This window comes from Phodopus roborovskii, unplaced genomic scaffold (assembly GCF_943737965.1).
Source record: "Phodopus roborovskii unplaced genomic scaffold, PHOROB, whole genome shotgun sequence".
NCBI lineage: Eukaryota > Metazoa > Chordata > Mammalia > Rodentia > Cricetidae > Phodopus > Phodopus roborovskii.
Genome location: NW_026126447.1, coordinates 22,288,997 through 22,304,198, shown reverse-complemented (window position 1 = coordinate 22,304,198; position 15,202 = coordinate 22,288,997). Strand labels below are relative to the sequence as shown.

At 44.1% G+C, this 15,202-nt stretch overlaps 1 protein-coding gene and 1 pseudogene across 1 annotated transcript; both read right to left on the bottom strand.

The window, feature by feature from the left end:
- Window positions 1-8,515: 8,515 nt before the first annotated feature.
- LOC127224804 (insulin-induced gene 1 protein-like) lies at window positions 8,516-9,322 on the bottom strand (annotated as a pseudogene).
- Window positions 9,323-11,534: 2,212 nt separating this feature from the next.
- On the bottom strand, window positions 11,535-12,107 carry LOC127224849 (interferon alpha-12-like). The gene has a single exon (XM_051188000.1). The coding sequence runs from the start codon at window positions 12,105-12,107 to the stop codon at window positions 11,535-11,537; it is 573 nt and encodes a 190-aa protein (XP_051043957.1).
- Between the last annotated feature and the right edge of the window lie 3,095 nt (window positions 12,108-15,202).

Sequence of the window (15,202 nt, the reverse complement as noted above, 5' to 3'; positions counted from 1 at the left end):
CTGCTGCTTTAATAGTGCACTTGGGGCTCTGATAGACAGTAGTAGCGCAATGGGTCCCTGTGAGTCCTTTGGGCTCCTAGCCTGGCGACACACGAGCCCGAATGCTGGCCTGCTGCCTGCTGCGTTCTGCGGATTCGAACGTCCTCGGCCTGGAACCTAGCTCCACAGGGACTTGGCGGGACAGAGGACACATTGCAGGGGAGAAGTGCAGACTCCAAATCCCTGGGAGCCTTACTTTGGTGCGAGTTTTCTCGGGTCTCCATGTCAGAGTGGTGTGTCTGGGGGCAAGGTAGGCTTCTAGCTCCCTTGGGCTGGAGCGGGGAGCCAGGGTGTGGGAGCGGTGAACATGAAGTGGGGGTGGGAAAGACCGCGGTTGGTCCGGGAAAGGAAGAGGGTCCCAGAGAGGACACTTTGTGGAGGAGGCACGCCCTGCCTGAACCACTGAAGCAGTTCTCACTGGAGCCAAGTGGAACTTCAACCAGGAGGATAGCTCTCCTTCTGGGCAGTTCCCTGTCTTTCTTGGCTTAAACCCCACATCCACCATTCACCATGCACCATCCACCATCCACCATAAGGGCATTTCTGGTCCCAAAGGCTCTGGCTCTGACTCAGAGTGCTTCCTTTTTAGTACCCATGTCTCTTTCTGCTGCTTGTGAGATCATCTGTCACTCTGGAACTAAACACAAGTTTCTCACCCTCCCGGGATCAGTGTGCTGTGTCCTCTTGTTCTCAGCTTCCTTCAAGTGACTTTTTTCACTAGGTAGCTGTGGTTTTCATGTTTCTTTTCTTTCCTTTTCTCTTTTCTTTTTGAATTTTTTTTTTTTCTTTTCTTTTCGTTTTTTTTTTTTTTTTTTTTTTTGTTAGGTTTTGTTTTTGATTTTGCTTTTGGTTTTTTTTTTCCTTTGGTCTTTTTTTTGGTTTTTTTTTTTTTAACCATTTCTTTAGGTAAACTAATGCTATACTATTTTTAATACGTTAACCATTTCAGCTGTGTCTTTAGCTGAATAGTCGCAAAATGTTCACAATCAGTCCTCGAGTTACACTCCCTCTGGACCTTTTCTCTTTCAGTTAGTGTCACTACTGTTACTATGAAGTTTGCAATGAAGCAGTCCAGAAAAATTGAGGCAGAGGTGATCCATCAGAATTTCACTAGTTCCCGGTGCCTCATTTTCCCCTCTTATCCCCCCAGGCAGTATTCCTGGAGAGCACCTGTATCTCCACAGACTGGTAGATCTGAAGTAAATGCCACAGATGTCAGGATGGGTCTACCAGTTGTAGCACACAGGCTGACAGGAAAGAGAGCTGGTGCAGAAGTCCAGAGCAGAACATGACCAGGGCACTGTCTGGCCACACCAGGAGAGGACACTGATAACCTCTAAGCCAGAGGACAAGGATTGTACAAGTTTCCTCCACTAGCTGGCCATCAGATTCCTGAAGAAACCAAGAGTCCTTAATGCCTTTCAGGCACCAGAAGGAGGGGACTTTTCCCACTTTTCTCATGAACACCATGGCCTCCCGGTTCAGCAGGTTTCCAGTCCCAGAATGAAAACAGTAGGTGGGCCTGGACTCAGGCAGCACTAGAGCCACGAGGAAAGTGTAAGGCAATGGCTTCGAGCTTCTGATATAAGCTGTTTGCTAAACTGAACTCTGTTGTCTCAAATCTTGAGCGTGGAATCCCCTGAGCAGATAGGTATCTGTGTGCCTGCAAGTGAAGCAAATAAGTGGGGCTACTCTATGTCTCACTGACAGTCCGATTTCCCTATGCTGGAGTTAGGGAAGGAAGACACAGTCTACCTTAACTTCTCACAACTGAACAAAGCAGGACAAGTGAGGGTGATGGACACAGGTAAGGGCGGCAATGGGCTCCAAAAGTACAAGGCACCATCCAAGCTGTCCTAATTCTTTCATAGGGCACTCCTCTCCTGATTTTCAAGGTCCCTGGCCCTCTGTGCCAATCCTCCATCACCAGGGAGTTGGTCCAGACCAAGGAGCCGAGCATGTTCTTCTTCAGAGCAGGTGTGCATGGGTGCCTCAGGCATATGCCACACAGGCACTGCCCACCTACAAGAGGGACACCGATGCTTTCATGTCCTCCTTGAACCTTTGGTTTCCTCTGGGTCTCCCAGCAGCTTCAAATTCTTACCAGGTAACAGCCTGAGACTGTGCATGATGTCCAGTCTCCAAGGAAGAGCCGAGTGGCACCCAGTTCCAGCAGCTGAGACACTGGAGTCCAAAGCTCAGAGTGACGGCTATCCCCGTAGCCACTGAGGCAGGAGGAGAGTCCTGGGCAGCACAGGCTGAGCTACTTACTCCAGGAAGAGCCAACCTTGCTCAGCCACATACTCTTCTACCCCAGGCCACTTCATGGCTACCGGGGGCAGCCAGCTGACACTCTACTTGGGGGCGCTATGTATCCGCACAACAGCAGCACACAACACAAGGGCAGGTAGTTTTCCAGAAGACTAGGAGTGTGGGAAGCACCACTGTGTCTAAGTTCACAACAACTCCAGACACCGAACAAGACGATCGCAGGGACTCGCAACACAGGAACTGACACAGCCTTGGCACTTTAATGGGGGACCTGGGGGAGCACAGGGCACTGGAATGTTTCAGAACCCAGTGCTCAGTATGCCCAGCATCTCTTCCACCTACCTCAAGTTAGAGAGGCACAGGCTGGGAGCAAGGGTTGACAGCTGATGAACTGCCTCTATCTGGCTGTGCTACACTGGGTATTCTGGGTTTATTATTGACTATGCTACCATTTTAAACAAGCCAGGGTGGTGGTTGTAGTGGCAAGGAGGTGGCATGTGGGTTGCTGATCGTCTTAGGTGTCTTTCAAGTCTGAAGCTGCACAACTGGGCCAGGGATGACCTGAGCCTGCAATAGGCATGGCTGTATGCTTTTGAGGGCATAAAGGGGGACCATTGGGCAGGGGGGAGGGCTCAGCTCCTGCAGGGCCCCTCCCCAGTAGCTCATAGGAAAGATCTGTGAGCAGACTGGCCACAGATGGGTCCTCAAGCTGTGTTTCACCTTGGTGTTGTGTCCTGGGTATTCTGCCTCTGCTGGGGAACAGATCAGTATGGGCAGCCTGGGAAGAAAATGTGACACACAGCTGACAAGGCAAAGGGGACAGAGAGGAGGGGACCCGAAGCCAGCCTTCACTTCTTAGTGGCTCTTAATGGGCATCAGCTCAGAGGCCAGAATGCAATACCCGGTCGAGGGCCCGAATACTGTCGCATCCTGCATGCTGCACGCCAAACCCTGCCATTCCTGGGCCTCCCAGCCCTGGATCTAGGCAAGAGGGCCCAGTGAAGAAGGCAAGGCTCCTCGGCTAGCCAGTGCTGTGTCCTGCTCATCCTGTGCCCTGCAGGCCTTACATGATCGGGATTTTCTCCACTTTCTGTTGCCATTGGGTCAGTTTGTGCATGGGTGCCCTTGCCTCAATGACCCCACACCAACCATCCCAAGACTTTCCCTCTCCCTCCACTCTACACCTTTGACCCCTCCGTTGGCCTGTCCAATGTACTGCTTCTTGAAAGGCACAAAGAGGCTGTGAATGTCAATAGGTGACGTGTTCTGTGAGTCTCAATCTTCAAACCAGGCCCAGACTGACTTTTCACATACCCTCTGTTTGTCACCACAGGAGACATGAAAGGGAAAGCATCAGAGCCATGTCTGATCACCTTAAAGTATCAGGACCACAAACAGGGTGACCAGGAAGTGTCCTTTGTGATCAAACTCCTGACCCTTCCTGCCTCTGGTCAGCCAGTAGCCTGCTCCAGGCTGGTAGCCACAAGGCACTGTCCCCTGAGAACAGAAGCAGGCTGGCTGGACAGAGCAGAGTCCATTTGTGTCTCCAGTAATCTCAGTACTGTCTAGTCACCTCGGCAAGGTACATCACCACCTCAGGTGAATCGTTGGCCCCTTTCTCCTCTGCAAGAGAGAGCCATCCATCGTGTCAATGCCAGGGACACAGCTGGTGCTGTGTACTTGAAGGCACTTAGACAAGAAAGACCCAATACTTGCAGGGGTTCGATGCCAGCATTCATCTGGGGGTGTCTCGCCAGTTCCTCCTAGGGCAGCATCAAGGAGCCAAGAGGAGCCAGCCTTCTTACTCCAGATGCAGAGTCTTGGTTTACTAGCTAATAGAAGGAAGCAATACCTGCTGACCCTCGGACTAATGGCTCCAATCGGCGACACCTGTAAAAACCATACCAATAGAAAGCCACATGTACATCTCCTGTAGCACATGTCAAACTCCCACCAGGAATTGAAATCAGTCAAAGAGATTTGGTACTATCATTTTATTAGGAAATGGATTTGGTAGCAAACACGGACACACACACACACACACACACACACACACACACACACACACACACACACAATTCATTCACATATTCTTCGTAGATCATGATGTAGAAGATACTTTAAAAAGCATGGATGGACTCAGACCCCTTTCTTCTCTTGCTGGATTGGACTCTGCCTGTGCGCTGTGGCTTGAGGCCCTGAGAATGCTGAGACCTCAGTGGGGATTCCTGCATGGCACTTCTTCTCTTCTTGGGGCTTCTCTCTTCAGGCACAGGCAATGCAGAAAGGGCCACTTGCATTTCTGCTCTGACAATCTCCCAGGAGCAAGGGCTGTATCGCTTTCCCTCCAGATAGCTGGAGATGCCTAAGAAGCAGGTGCGGATGGCCAAGGCAAAAGTAGGTGGGCAGGCCGGGCTTTGCTCCGCTGTATCCTCCAGCGCGTGCAGGCCACTCAACAGGCTAGTGAGAAGTTGACCGAGTGCCCTCTCTGGCCAGGCACGTCTGCTAGCCTCTGTGGCGAAAAGGTGGAAGACCTGCCCAAGCATCTTGGAGTGGCAACAGGTGGCTTCTTCTCTCTGCTTCCCACGGGTGATAGACGCGTTCTTCCAGGGACATCTGAAATCGTTTCTGTCCCGCAGGCACCAGACAACCGGCGTGGTTTTCAGCTCTCCTAAGAAGCCTAGAGTTTCAATGCGCTGCCAGCGCAGTCTCCAAAAGGTGCCTCTGTCAAGTGAGCAGGCTGTGCTGCAGTCCAGCATCAACCCCAGCAGGAGAGCAAGTACAGGCACCATGGCCAAGCCTAACGATTCCGGATCTGGCCGGCAGGGTGCGCGCGCTCGCGTAACTCAAGGCTCCAGGCAGACCCATTGAGCCTGGAGATCTTGCTGCTGCTTTAATAGTGCACTTGGGGCTCTGATAGACAGTAGTAGCGCAATGGGTCCCTGTGAGTCCTTTGGGCTCCTAGCCTGGTGACACACGAGCCCGAATGCTGGCCTGCTGCCTGCTGCGTTCTGCGGATTCGAACGTCCTCGGCCTGGAACCTAGCTCCACAGGGACTTGGCGGGACAGAGGACACATTGCAGGGGCGAAGTGCAGACTCCAAATCCCTGGGAGCCTTACTTTGGTGCGAGTTTTCTCGGGTCTCCATGTCAGAGTGGTGTGTCTGGGGGCAAGGTAGGCTTCTAGCTCCCTTGGGCTGGAGCGGGGAGCCAGGGTGTGGGAGCGGTGAACATGAAGTGGGGGTGGGAAAGACCGCGGTTGGTCCGGGAAAGGAAGAGGGTCCCAGAGAGGACACTTTGTGGAGGAGGCACGCCCTGCCTGCACCACTGGAGCAGTTCTCACTGGAGCCAAGTGGAACTTCAACCAGGAGGATAGCTCTCCTTCTGGGCAGTTCCCTGTCTTTCTTGGCTTAAACCCCACATCCACCATTCACCATGCACCATCCACCACCCACCAGAAGGGCATTTCCGGTCCCAAAGGCTCTGGCTCTGACTCAGAGTGCTTCCTTTTTAGTACCCCTGTCTCTTTCTGCTACTTGTGAGATCATCTGTCACTATGGAACTAAACACAAGTTTCTCACTCTCCCAGGGATCAGTGTTCTCAGCCTCCTTCAAGTGACTTTTTTCACTATGTAGCTGTGGTTTCCATGTTTTTTTGTTTTTGATTTTCTTCTTCCTTTGCCTATATGTTTATGTGTTCATTCTATTATTTTGAACCATTAGCCTGATCTCTAATATCTTATCTGCAATCTCTGTACATTTTCTGGTTGTGCCTATCAATCTTTATTTGTTAGTACCCATAAATATGGTTGCAGTCCATCTTGGCACATAGAAGGTAATTCAAACCTGTCTTAGTCAAGTTTAAGACCTAAAGATCAAAGGTGTGGCTAAAGCAGGATGTTTGGCTGTCTTATCCCAAATAACAAGAGCCCTGAATCTGAAATGCCACGAGTTTATTTTTCACCACTCATATACCTTTAGCAATAAGGGAAACATGGTATCATGTATACAGAATAAATAGATTTTTCTTACTCACTTAATGTTCAGGTTCAGTAATCATCCCTGAGCTTCAATTTCTTGTAGCCTCCTGACCCTCATGGCTATGTATCTTATGATATTCAGTAATTTTTATTCTTCTGTTTCTCTTATGAGTAACTGGTTTTTGGATTTTGAATCTCTAATTAAAATTTTAAAATAGTAATAGAAAACAATGCTGTAAACTTGGAATGGACATGAACCTCAGTGGGTTTTGCTGTCTAGGGCAGTGAATGTGTTGGTGCTAATTACCTTTTTTATAAATTCAATCCCTTTTATTCAGTGTTTCTCCAATAAACTCTTTGCAAATACATCCTAAAGATTCACATTTTTTTGGCTACATTGTTTCTAGCAGATTCATTTCCAATTTAAGATAAAAATAGCTAATTGTATACTATCAAATACATCACCAAATTCCCTTGCTTTTCTTCAAATCCCTTGTGGTTTTCTTAAGACACTCAAGTGTTAGCTGAAGAATACCTTCATAGGAGCAACCATTTTTTTTTCCATTTTCAAGACATTTCAAGGATTGTTCCAATGTCCAGAACAGCCCGTTTTCTCCTATTCAAAGTTCAATTTACTCCAGACATTCTCCTCAAATCAAAATAAGGAAAGCCCCAATGCGCCTCACTACATGAGTGAACTCAAACCCAGACATCCACACAGGCACCGAGCTTCTGTCCTGTTTGGGGACCAACTTCTGTGTCATCAAGTCAGTTCCACAGAATTTACAGCAAACCAAAAACACATTTTAGAATACAAAAAAAAGAGGTAATTTTGTAAGTAAAATTACTAAAGTAACAAAATTGGAGTATGTCAGAGGACTAGGGCACAGAGGAAGGTGTGACAGGAAGTCTCACAGCTGAGACAAGTATTGCTGAGCTCAATTCCATACACATCTCTGAAATTACCCAAGAACCCTTCTCTGGAATGTAAGGAGTATAGTTTCACCAAGACTCTGTATTAGATATAATGCTGTTGGCCAGGTACTAGTTTCTTTTCTGCTAGCTCTATCTTATTTATTAAACCATTTCTGTTAATCTAATATTTCCACGTGGCTGGCATCCTGCTTTCTCCAGTCTCTCCATCTTGACTCCTCCTTACTACTTCCTCTTTCCTCCTTGTCTCCTAGGTCCGCCTATCTTGCTTCTCTATTGGCCAACAGTGCTTTATTCATTAACCAGTATGAGAAACATATTTACAGAATGACATCTCCCATCACTGGAACAGCTAATGCAGTAAAACAAACAAATATTTAAGAGAATACAAGGCTCAGATTGGTTTCATACATATTGCACTTGAAATTGAAGACCCAATACTTGCAAATTAGGTTCCATGTGATCTATGTCATTAACACATACAGGGCACTACATGTTTAATGCAGTGATGTGTGCACTCAACCTTTTACAAGATGATAACTGATTGCAAGTTCCATAGGACTGTGGAAAAGTTCTTTCCACCTTGGAGTGACAGAAACTATTTCAGCTTGTGATGATTGAAACAGCACAGAAAGCTACTCACTCTTAGATGGTCAAGACCGTAGACAAAACTTCATTGAATTGAGGAGAAAAGTCCAGCATCAAAGTACTGAGTCATGACTTTGCACTGCCCTTTGCTCTCTATAAGATTGTCTACAAAACCCTACCAGTTAAAAGCATAGTTCCCACACTGATGAGAACCACATGTGAGCTCCTACCTGAGCATGACCTGGAGATGTGGCTGCACAGGAATCTACTAGGAACATGACTTTCCTTAAACTCACTTCTGTCCCCTTCCCTTTACAAAACCCTCTGTTTTAATCTGGAAGGAATAGTCTTACTACATATACTTCATGTCTGTTAAGGACCATCAACCTCTCTCCTTTGGGCACTGACACAAAACTGCAGGTTGGTGATTCATTTTGATTCAAGGCTTTGAAAGATGGCAACTTGCTTTGATTGATGAATGAAATCTAATACTCAGGAAGCTGCCTCCCCCATCCCACTCTCACATACAGCCTGGAATGGAATGTTCCAGTGCAGACAGGTGTGAGGGTGGGTGAGCAAGGTAAGACTTTTAGGTAATTAGTCCTTGCCAACATTTGCTAGTCTAGACCATGTGAACACTTCTTGAGGAGTTGTTTATCATCGTCATCACAGTCTAAATGGAACAATGAGGATAAAGAGTCTTCATCACACCCAGGACCAGTATCTCCACATCCTGCTTCTGATCTGAACCATGCCCTGAAGCTCATCACTATGAGGCTTTTCCAGAACACACATAGATAACTCACTTTTTACTTCCCCCTGTGATGCCTCCTGAGGAAAAATACACACTGGAGCCAAGAAGGAATATAGAGGTAATCTGGGGATGTGTACTGGTAGACACCATAATACACAAGAAACTGAGTGATCAGCATAACTAGGAAGGAGATGGTGATGCCAAGCCAAAGGCCACTTTGAGAGCAATCAAATGTCCACCACAGACCCAAAGATAGGACTGTTAAAGTCCAGAACAGCTGGATATTTTTGGCAAAATCTAACTTGTGGTTGATGTCAATGAATACCACATTAGAGTGCATGATGCTGGATCACTTTTCTGTGGTTTTCCCAGGTGGCTGTCATTGCAGTGGTATGGTAGCTGATAACTGGCTGCCATGCCATAGCATGGGGGCACACACCATGTAAAGGAGGTGTTGGCAATTACCTCGTTGTGGAATTATGTGGCATTCTGCTGGATCTGCAGCAGGTTGGGTACCATGGCCAGGACCATGCCTAATGAGAAGAGCATGAGGCTTTGCCCAACCAGGTCATGGTGCCAGTTGCCAGGCTACACACCATATCCTCCTGTTCCTGCTCTCTGGTAACAGGGCTTGGGCTCTGGGGAACCTAGGAGATCTTTAGATATCAGGCTGCCTAAATAATGCATCAGGGGAGGTTGTACGGCCTTGCAGTGCCAGTGCGTGGGTAGCTCCAGACATGGTCCTGAAGCCTGGGCATCCATGGCCAGGCACAGTTCAAAAGGCATACACTACAACACCACATATAGCATATCCAGTTTCCCCAGGGGTATCCCCTGAGTGAATATATATTATTTTTGTAGCATTTTGAATAAGTATAATTACATGAATAAATAATAAAGTTTTATGTTTTTCCCTGCAAACCTGAACAGTAAAGTATAATATGAACTATATTATCCTTATCCATTTATATTTCTTGACAATTATATAGTATGCTACTTCAATACTCACTTTACACATATGATGTGATTTGCGGATGTTTGAAGGAGCATGGCCCCTGTCTTAGTTAGGGTTTCTGTTGCTGTGAAGAGAGACCTTGACCACAACAACACTTATAAAGCAAAACCTTTCATTGGGGCTGGCTTACAGTCAGAGGTGTAGTCTGTTATCATCACAGTAGAAAACATGGCATAAGGCAGGCAGGCAGACAGACATGGTACTGGAGAAGGAGCTGAGAATTCTACGCATTAATCGACAGGCAGCAGAAGGAGACTGCCACACTAGACCTAGCTTGAGCATATAAGATCTCAAAGCCCAACTCTACAGTAACACATTTCCTACAGTGAGGCCACACCTACTCCAACAAAGCAACACCTCCTAATAGAGCCACTCAGTATGGGCTGAGCATTCAAATATATGAGTCTATAGGGATCATTCCTATTCAAACCACCACGCAATCCAAATCAAAATTTAAATTATATTTCTTCCAGAAGATCACTTTTGAAATACATCTGGAAACATGAAGACACCAAAGAATAAATGCAGTGTTGTAGTTGTAGTGTCACAATACATGAATTCAAAATACAGCTGTATGTCTAAGAAAGCACCACTGCAGGATTATAACCCCTTACCATGGAAGCCTCTTGCAGTCGATGACAATAAACATAGACACCACAACTGATGAATGAACAGAAAATAAAGGGCTGACTTCTTGGCCCCATGTTCGTTGCAGAAGAGGGAGCAGAATAATTGTAAGAGGCAGAGGCAGAGGACGACTACATCAAGGCAGCTGTCATGGACCCAGCAGGGCAGAATCACAGATGAACTGAGAGTGGCTGTGACTGAGTGAACAAGACCATATCAGACAATAGCCCAGCTTGGAATACACAGGAAAATCCACCTCTGGCTGAGGAACTATGGGAACTAGTGGCTGCTGAGATAGAGATTCAGTCATCATCAGGGATAGAGAGAGGCTACCCAAGCTCCAGGAGATGGCCCTGTACCCATGTACAACTAGAAGGACTAAGATGGAGAAGGATAAAAAGGAGGAGGAGGAATCGGAGAAATATCCATGAAATTGAGAAGGAGTAGTCTGATATTTCAAATGATTGATTTTAGAGGATTTTACTTCCCTGGTGCCATTATTCCAAGAGATGTTTCATGAGGCCGTTATGAATGGGGTTGATTTCCTGATTTCTTCCTGGTATGTTTGTCTGTGGTATTCTGGCAAGAAAGTAATTTTTCTGTGATCTATTTTTATCACTGTACATGATCTCACTAATATTTAGAGCCCAAAACTGTTAAACACATAGAAGTTGAGATTAGACGATAACTACCAGATATCAGGGAGGTCAGAGGAAGGACTTCTCTGGGGGAATATTAGGTCAAAGTGGACTAAGTCACATGTGACAGGAGCAACATTCTCTGGCTTTCTATTGCACAGCATTGTGGCTGCACATCCAGAAGAACACTATATGCTGGGAAGAAGTAGAGAAACAGATTTAGAGTTTGTCTGAACACTATGCAGTGTATATATGATCCAGGGTAATTTTTCAACAATGTGTCCATTTATATAATTTTTATGGTATAGAGTATCAACTTAAAAAGACTGGAAAAATTAAAAAAATATGGAGTTAACAAATCAAAAGTATTATATTCAGCAATATTTAATAGAATACACAATAATTTAGTATATGATGATTTACGACATCAAAGAAAGTAGAACACTAAAGATTTAACTTAAATAACTTAAATTATATAAGTTTTAAAATACATAATACATACATATATACACCCTAAAGGATACAGGATAAATGCCTTTACATATAGACAAAATGTGCTCAGTTTTGTTGAAATGGCAAGGCCGGTTGATTGAATTCATGCCAAAATAAATGAAAGTTTTTATAGGAGAATTTATGCAGTGAGGTGCAGTGTCCTAGTCCATGAGAGTCCTCTGCACTTTAGCTCAGGACTTACTCCTTCTCCTCACTAAATCTTGCCAGCAAGGTGTCTGAGGAAGACAATGCTCTCCAGACTTCTGCTCTGACCACCTCCCAGGCACAGGGGCTGTGGTTCTTCTCTCTCAGGTAGACAGTGATCCTGTGGAAGTATTTCCTCACAGCCACCAGGGAGTCTTCCTGGCTCAGGGGAGGTTCCTGCTCCCCCACCTGCTGCATCAGACAGGCTTGCAGGTCATTGAGCTGCTGGTGGATGCTAGTGCAGAAGGTGTCTAGGAGGGCTGTCTCCCAAGCAGCAGATGAGTCCTTTGAGCTGAAGAGGATGAGGACCTGTTGGGTCAGCTTGTGTAGGACAAGGATGGCTTGAGCCTTCTGGATGTGATAGGCATCCACTTTCTCCAGAGGGAATGCAAAGTCTTTTCTGTCCTTCAGGCAGGAGAAGGGGGAGAGTCTCCTCATTTGTGCTAGAAGTGTCAAGGCTCCATTGTTCCTGAAGTTATGAGTCTGAGGCAGGTGACATCCCAGAGAGCAGGTTGACCAGTAGTTCATCATCACCAGGGCCAGCAGGAAAACACAGGGTCTGGCCATTGTGGATGTTGCAGCTGCTGCTGGTCCTCTGGGCTGTGTAGTCCTAAACCTTTGCCTCTAGGTTCTCTGAAGACCATGCTGGGTCCATGTGTCTTAAATATGAGAAAGAACTGGTTTCCATTTTCTGAATGCTGTCCCTTACTTCCCTATTCTCTTTTCACTTTCTTGCATCATTATCTTCTTGGGTCTGGGTATTTTTCCCAACCAATTGAATCTTCTTTATTGTGCTAACTTTGCCTTCTCCTCTCAACAAAGCCATTTTAGAGTTCTCTTAATCAATTTTCATTAAAAATTTTTTTGCCATATACAACACATCAAATTTATGAAATTTACTCATCTATGATGGGATATATCATTCTGTATATATGTAAAGAATAAAAAGAATCTCATGAAAAATGTCCACTTAAAAGGTGTTGAATGCTTCAGTTATCAACATTCTTACAGCACACATGTGATTCCGTGTTTGGTTTTACAGCATCCATGTAAATTCAAGCACTGTAGCACCTGGACTCCTGAAAATTTGGACTTGACACAGACAGGTCCAGTGAGATCCCAGGCAATCCAATCTAAGTACAATGCTGATACCTGTCTTAAGGGAGAGAACCTAGACATGCAAATGCAAATGCAAATACACAACATGTATATCTTACACCAAACACACAGTAACAAAAATATAAATTTTAAAAAGAAAAAATAAATCAAGCCAGGTGTAGTTACTCATATGTTTTTTTCTTCTTAACATTTGGGAGGCAGATTGCAGACTACAGTCAAGATTTCTGTGTCTTCTTAGGATTCCCATTGCATTACAGCATCCCCAGCCAGCAGGAAGCTGTTTGGAAAGAATAACACCCAAACTCCCAAATATTGTCTATAAATGTTTGCGTTCATTTAAATGGGGTTGTTTATAAATGGTTAATGATCACACCAATCTCTTTAAAGGTAAAACGAGAATTATGACATAGATGTGAATACTTTGTTTTGAAATGGACTTTCATTTATTGATACAAATTTAATGGCAATTTTGTGATAAGTATATTTCTCCTCTTGCTTAAGTATTGTGATTATATAGCTCATTTAAAATGTATAATTTAGTACAAATTACAAATAGTTACCTATAGTTGTCAAGACTTATAACTAAGTTTGTCAGGCTTTTATAGATATATAGAGATATATTTCAAATGGATAGGCATCCTTCAGACCTTTCAAAGATCTACAGAAGTGGCATTTAAAATGGTTTAGAGTTTTTCTTAACAGTGAGGCACAATTATTCTTGGAACACCAACTGCATCAGAAAGGAAGAGGGACATCAAAGAAACTTGTTATGGAGTTTTCTTCCAATATGGCAAGACTAGTCATTTGGACAAGATACTACTCTTGTCTATACAGTTTAACTATATGCTTTATAAAGTAGATGTGCAGGACCCACAGGAAAGTGACTGCTGAAACAACATGGACAGTATTATGGGGTTTCTGTTTCATGGAAGAGTGTCGCAGACAGTCTGCAGGACACAGAAAAAAGTGACTGACAAACTGCCAACATAGGCTGATGGTTTAAAATTTCCTGCTTTGCTGAGGAGTCTGCCAGATATACTATGGCCTGTAGGCTGGAGATGGAACATTACAAAAGAACTTTGGGTGACAGACCAGGCAACAAATTGTCTCTGTCAATTCTAGAGTTTATATTAACCCTCTGTGGTCTTTGATGGAGTTAGACAGTTATAGATAGTTTTCTGTAGGATTAAAGACATGTTACATATAAGACTTTAGACCCACAAAGATAGGATAGATGATAGAATATTTTCTTTAAACTCCTGATAGTTTTAATGGACTAAATATTGTTAACTGTGGTTCTTATTTGAAACTGTTTTGTCATATGTAATTTTACTATGTTAAAGTTAAATCCATTCTCTTTATTTTAGACAGAAAAGAGATGATGGGAGATGTCATTCTGGAAATCACTGTTGGCAAACAGAAAGGCAAGATAGGCGGTACTAGGAGACAAGCAGGAATCTGGGAGAGATAGGAGAAGAAGTCCAGATGTAGAATATGAGAGAAGAGGTCTGGACCCCCTCTCTGGTAAGATATGACCACGTGGAAACACTTAGGTTGATAGAAATGAGTTAATATTTAAGACAGAGCTAACCAATAAGAAACGATAGTAACCAGTCAACAGTTTCATATTTAAAAAAATATTTGGGAGGCAGAGGAACACTGATTTCTGATCTACATATTTTGTTCTAGGACAGTAACAGACACCTAGAGAAAATTCATAAAAAAAAAAAAACAGTAAAAACAAAAAGAAAAAAGAATGCTCAAATAAATTGAGAAAGTTCAAGTCTCATACATTTATTGAAATGTAAAGATGAGTACATTACATCTAAATATACAATTGTTAAAGATATTGTACATTAAAAGTAATAGAAATATACAAACAAACAAATAAATGAAGTATAAGGTCTGTCCTTTCTGAAGCCTGTTGTTCGTGTCGGTAAACATCCACAAGCATCATGAAATTAAATTACGTGCCCTCTGTTCCTAAAGAAATGTCTCTAAAGTAGGAGTCAGAGTCTTTTCAAAGTGACCACAGTGCATGGGAATATTTGAGATGACAGAGCAGTCAGAAAGAATATTTCAAACATTTTCATTTTCACAAATTTTCTCCATAGTGTTTTTTTCCTTTTTTATGGTTCATTTATGTGTTCTCTTTGTGGCCTGAAAGACAATACTCAGATACTGTTTGAAATAAAATGTTAATTTTCCTGGTAAGCCTTGGGTCTATTAAATATAAATATAACGTGTTGTTCCAATAGGAAATATCTGTGGTAGAATGTCAAAGTGCACACACCTATGAAAAAATACACCAAATAACCAAATTTTTAGTGTTAGTCTTCACCCCGCAGTTTCCCTTGCATCATCCCGGAGATGATGCTCTCTCACCTCTGTGAGTTTCCTTAGAGATTGGGCAGAGCGTTTCTAGCACAGAAGCTCTTCAGAATGAAGAAGCAGGTGATGATTTTTTTTCTAATTAGTTCCATGGTGACTCATAACATTTGACAGCTTTGCTAATAATTCTCTCTTTCAGGAACCAATTCTTG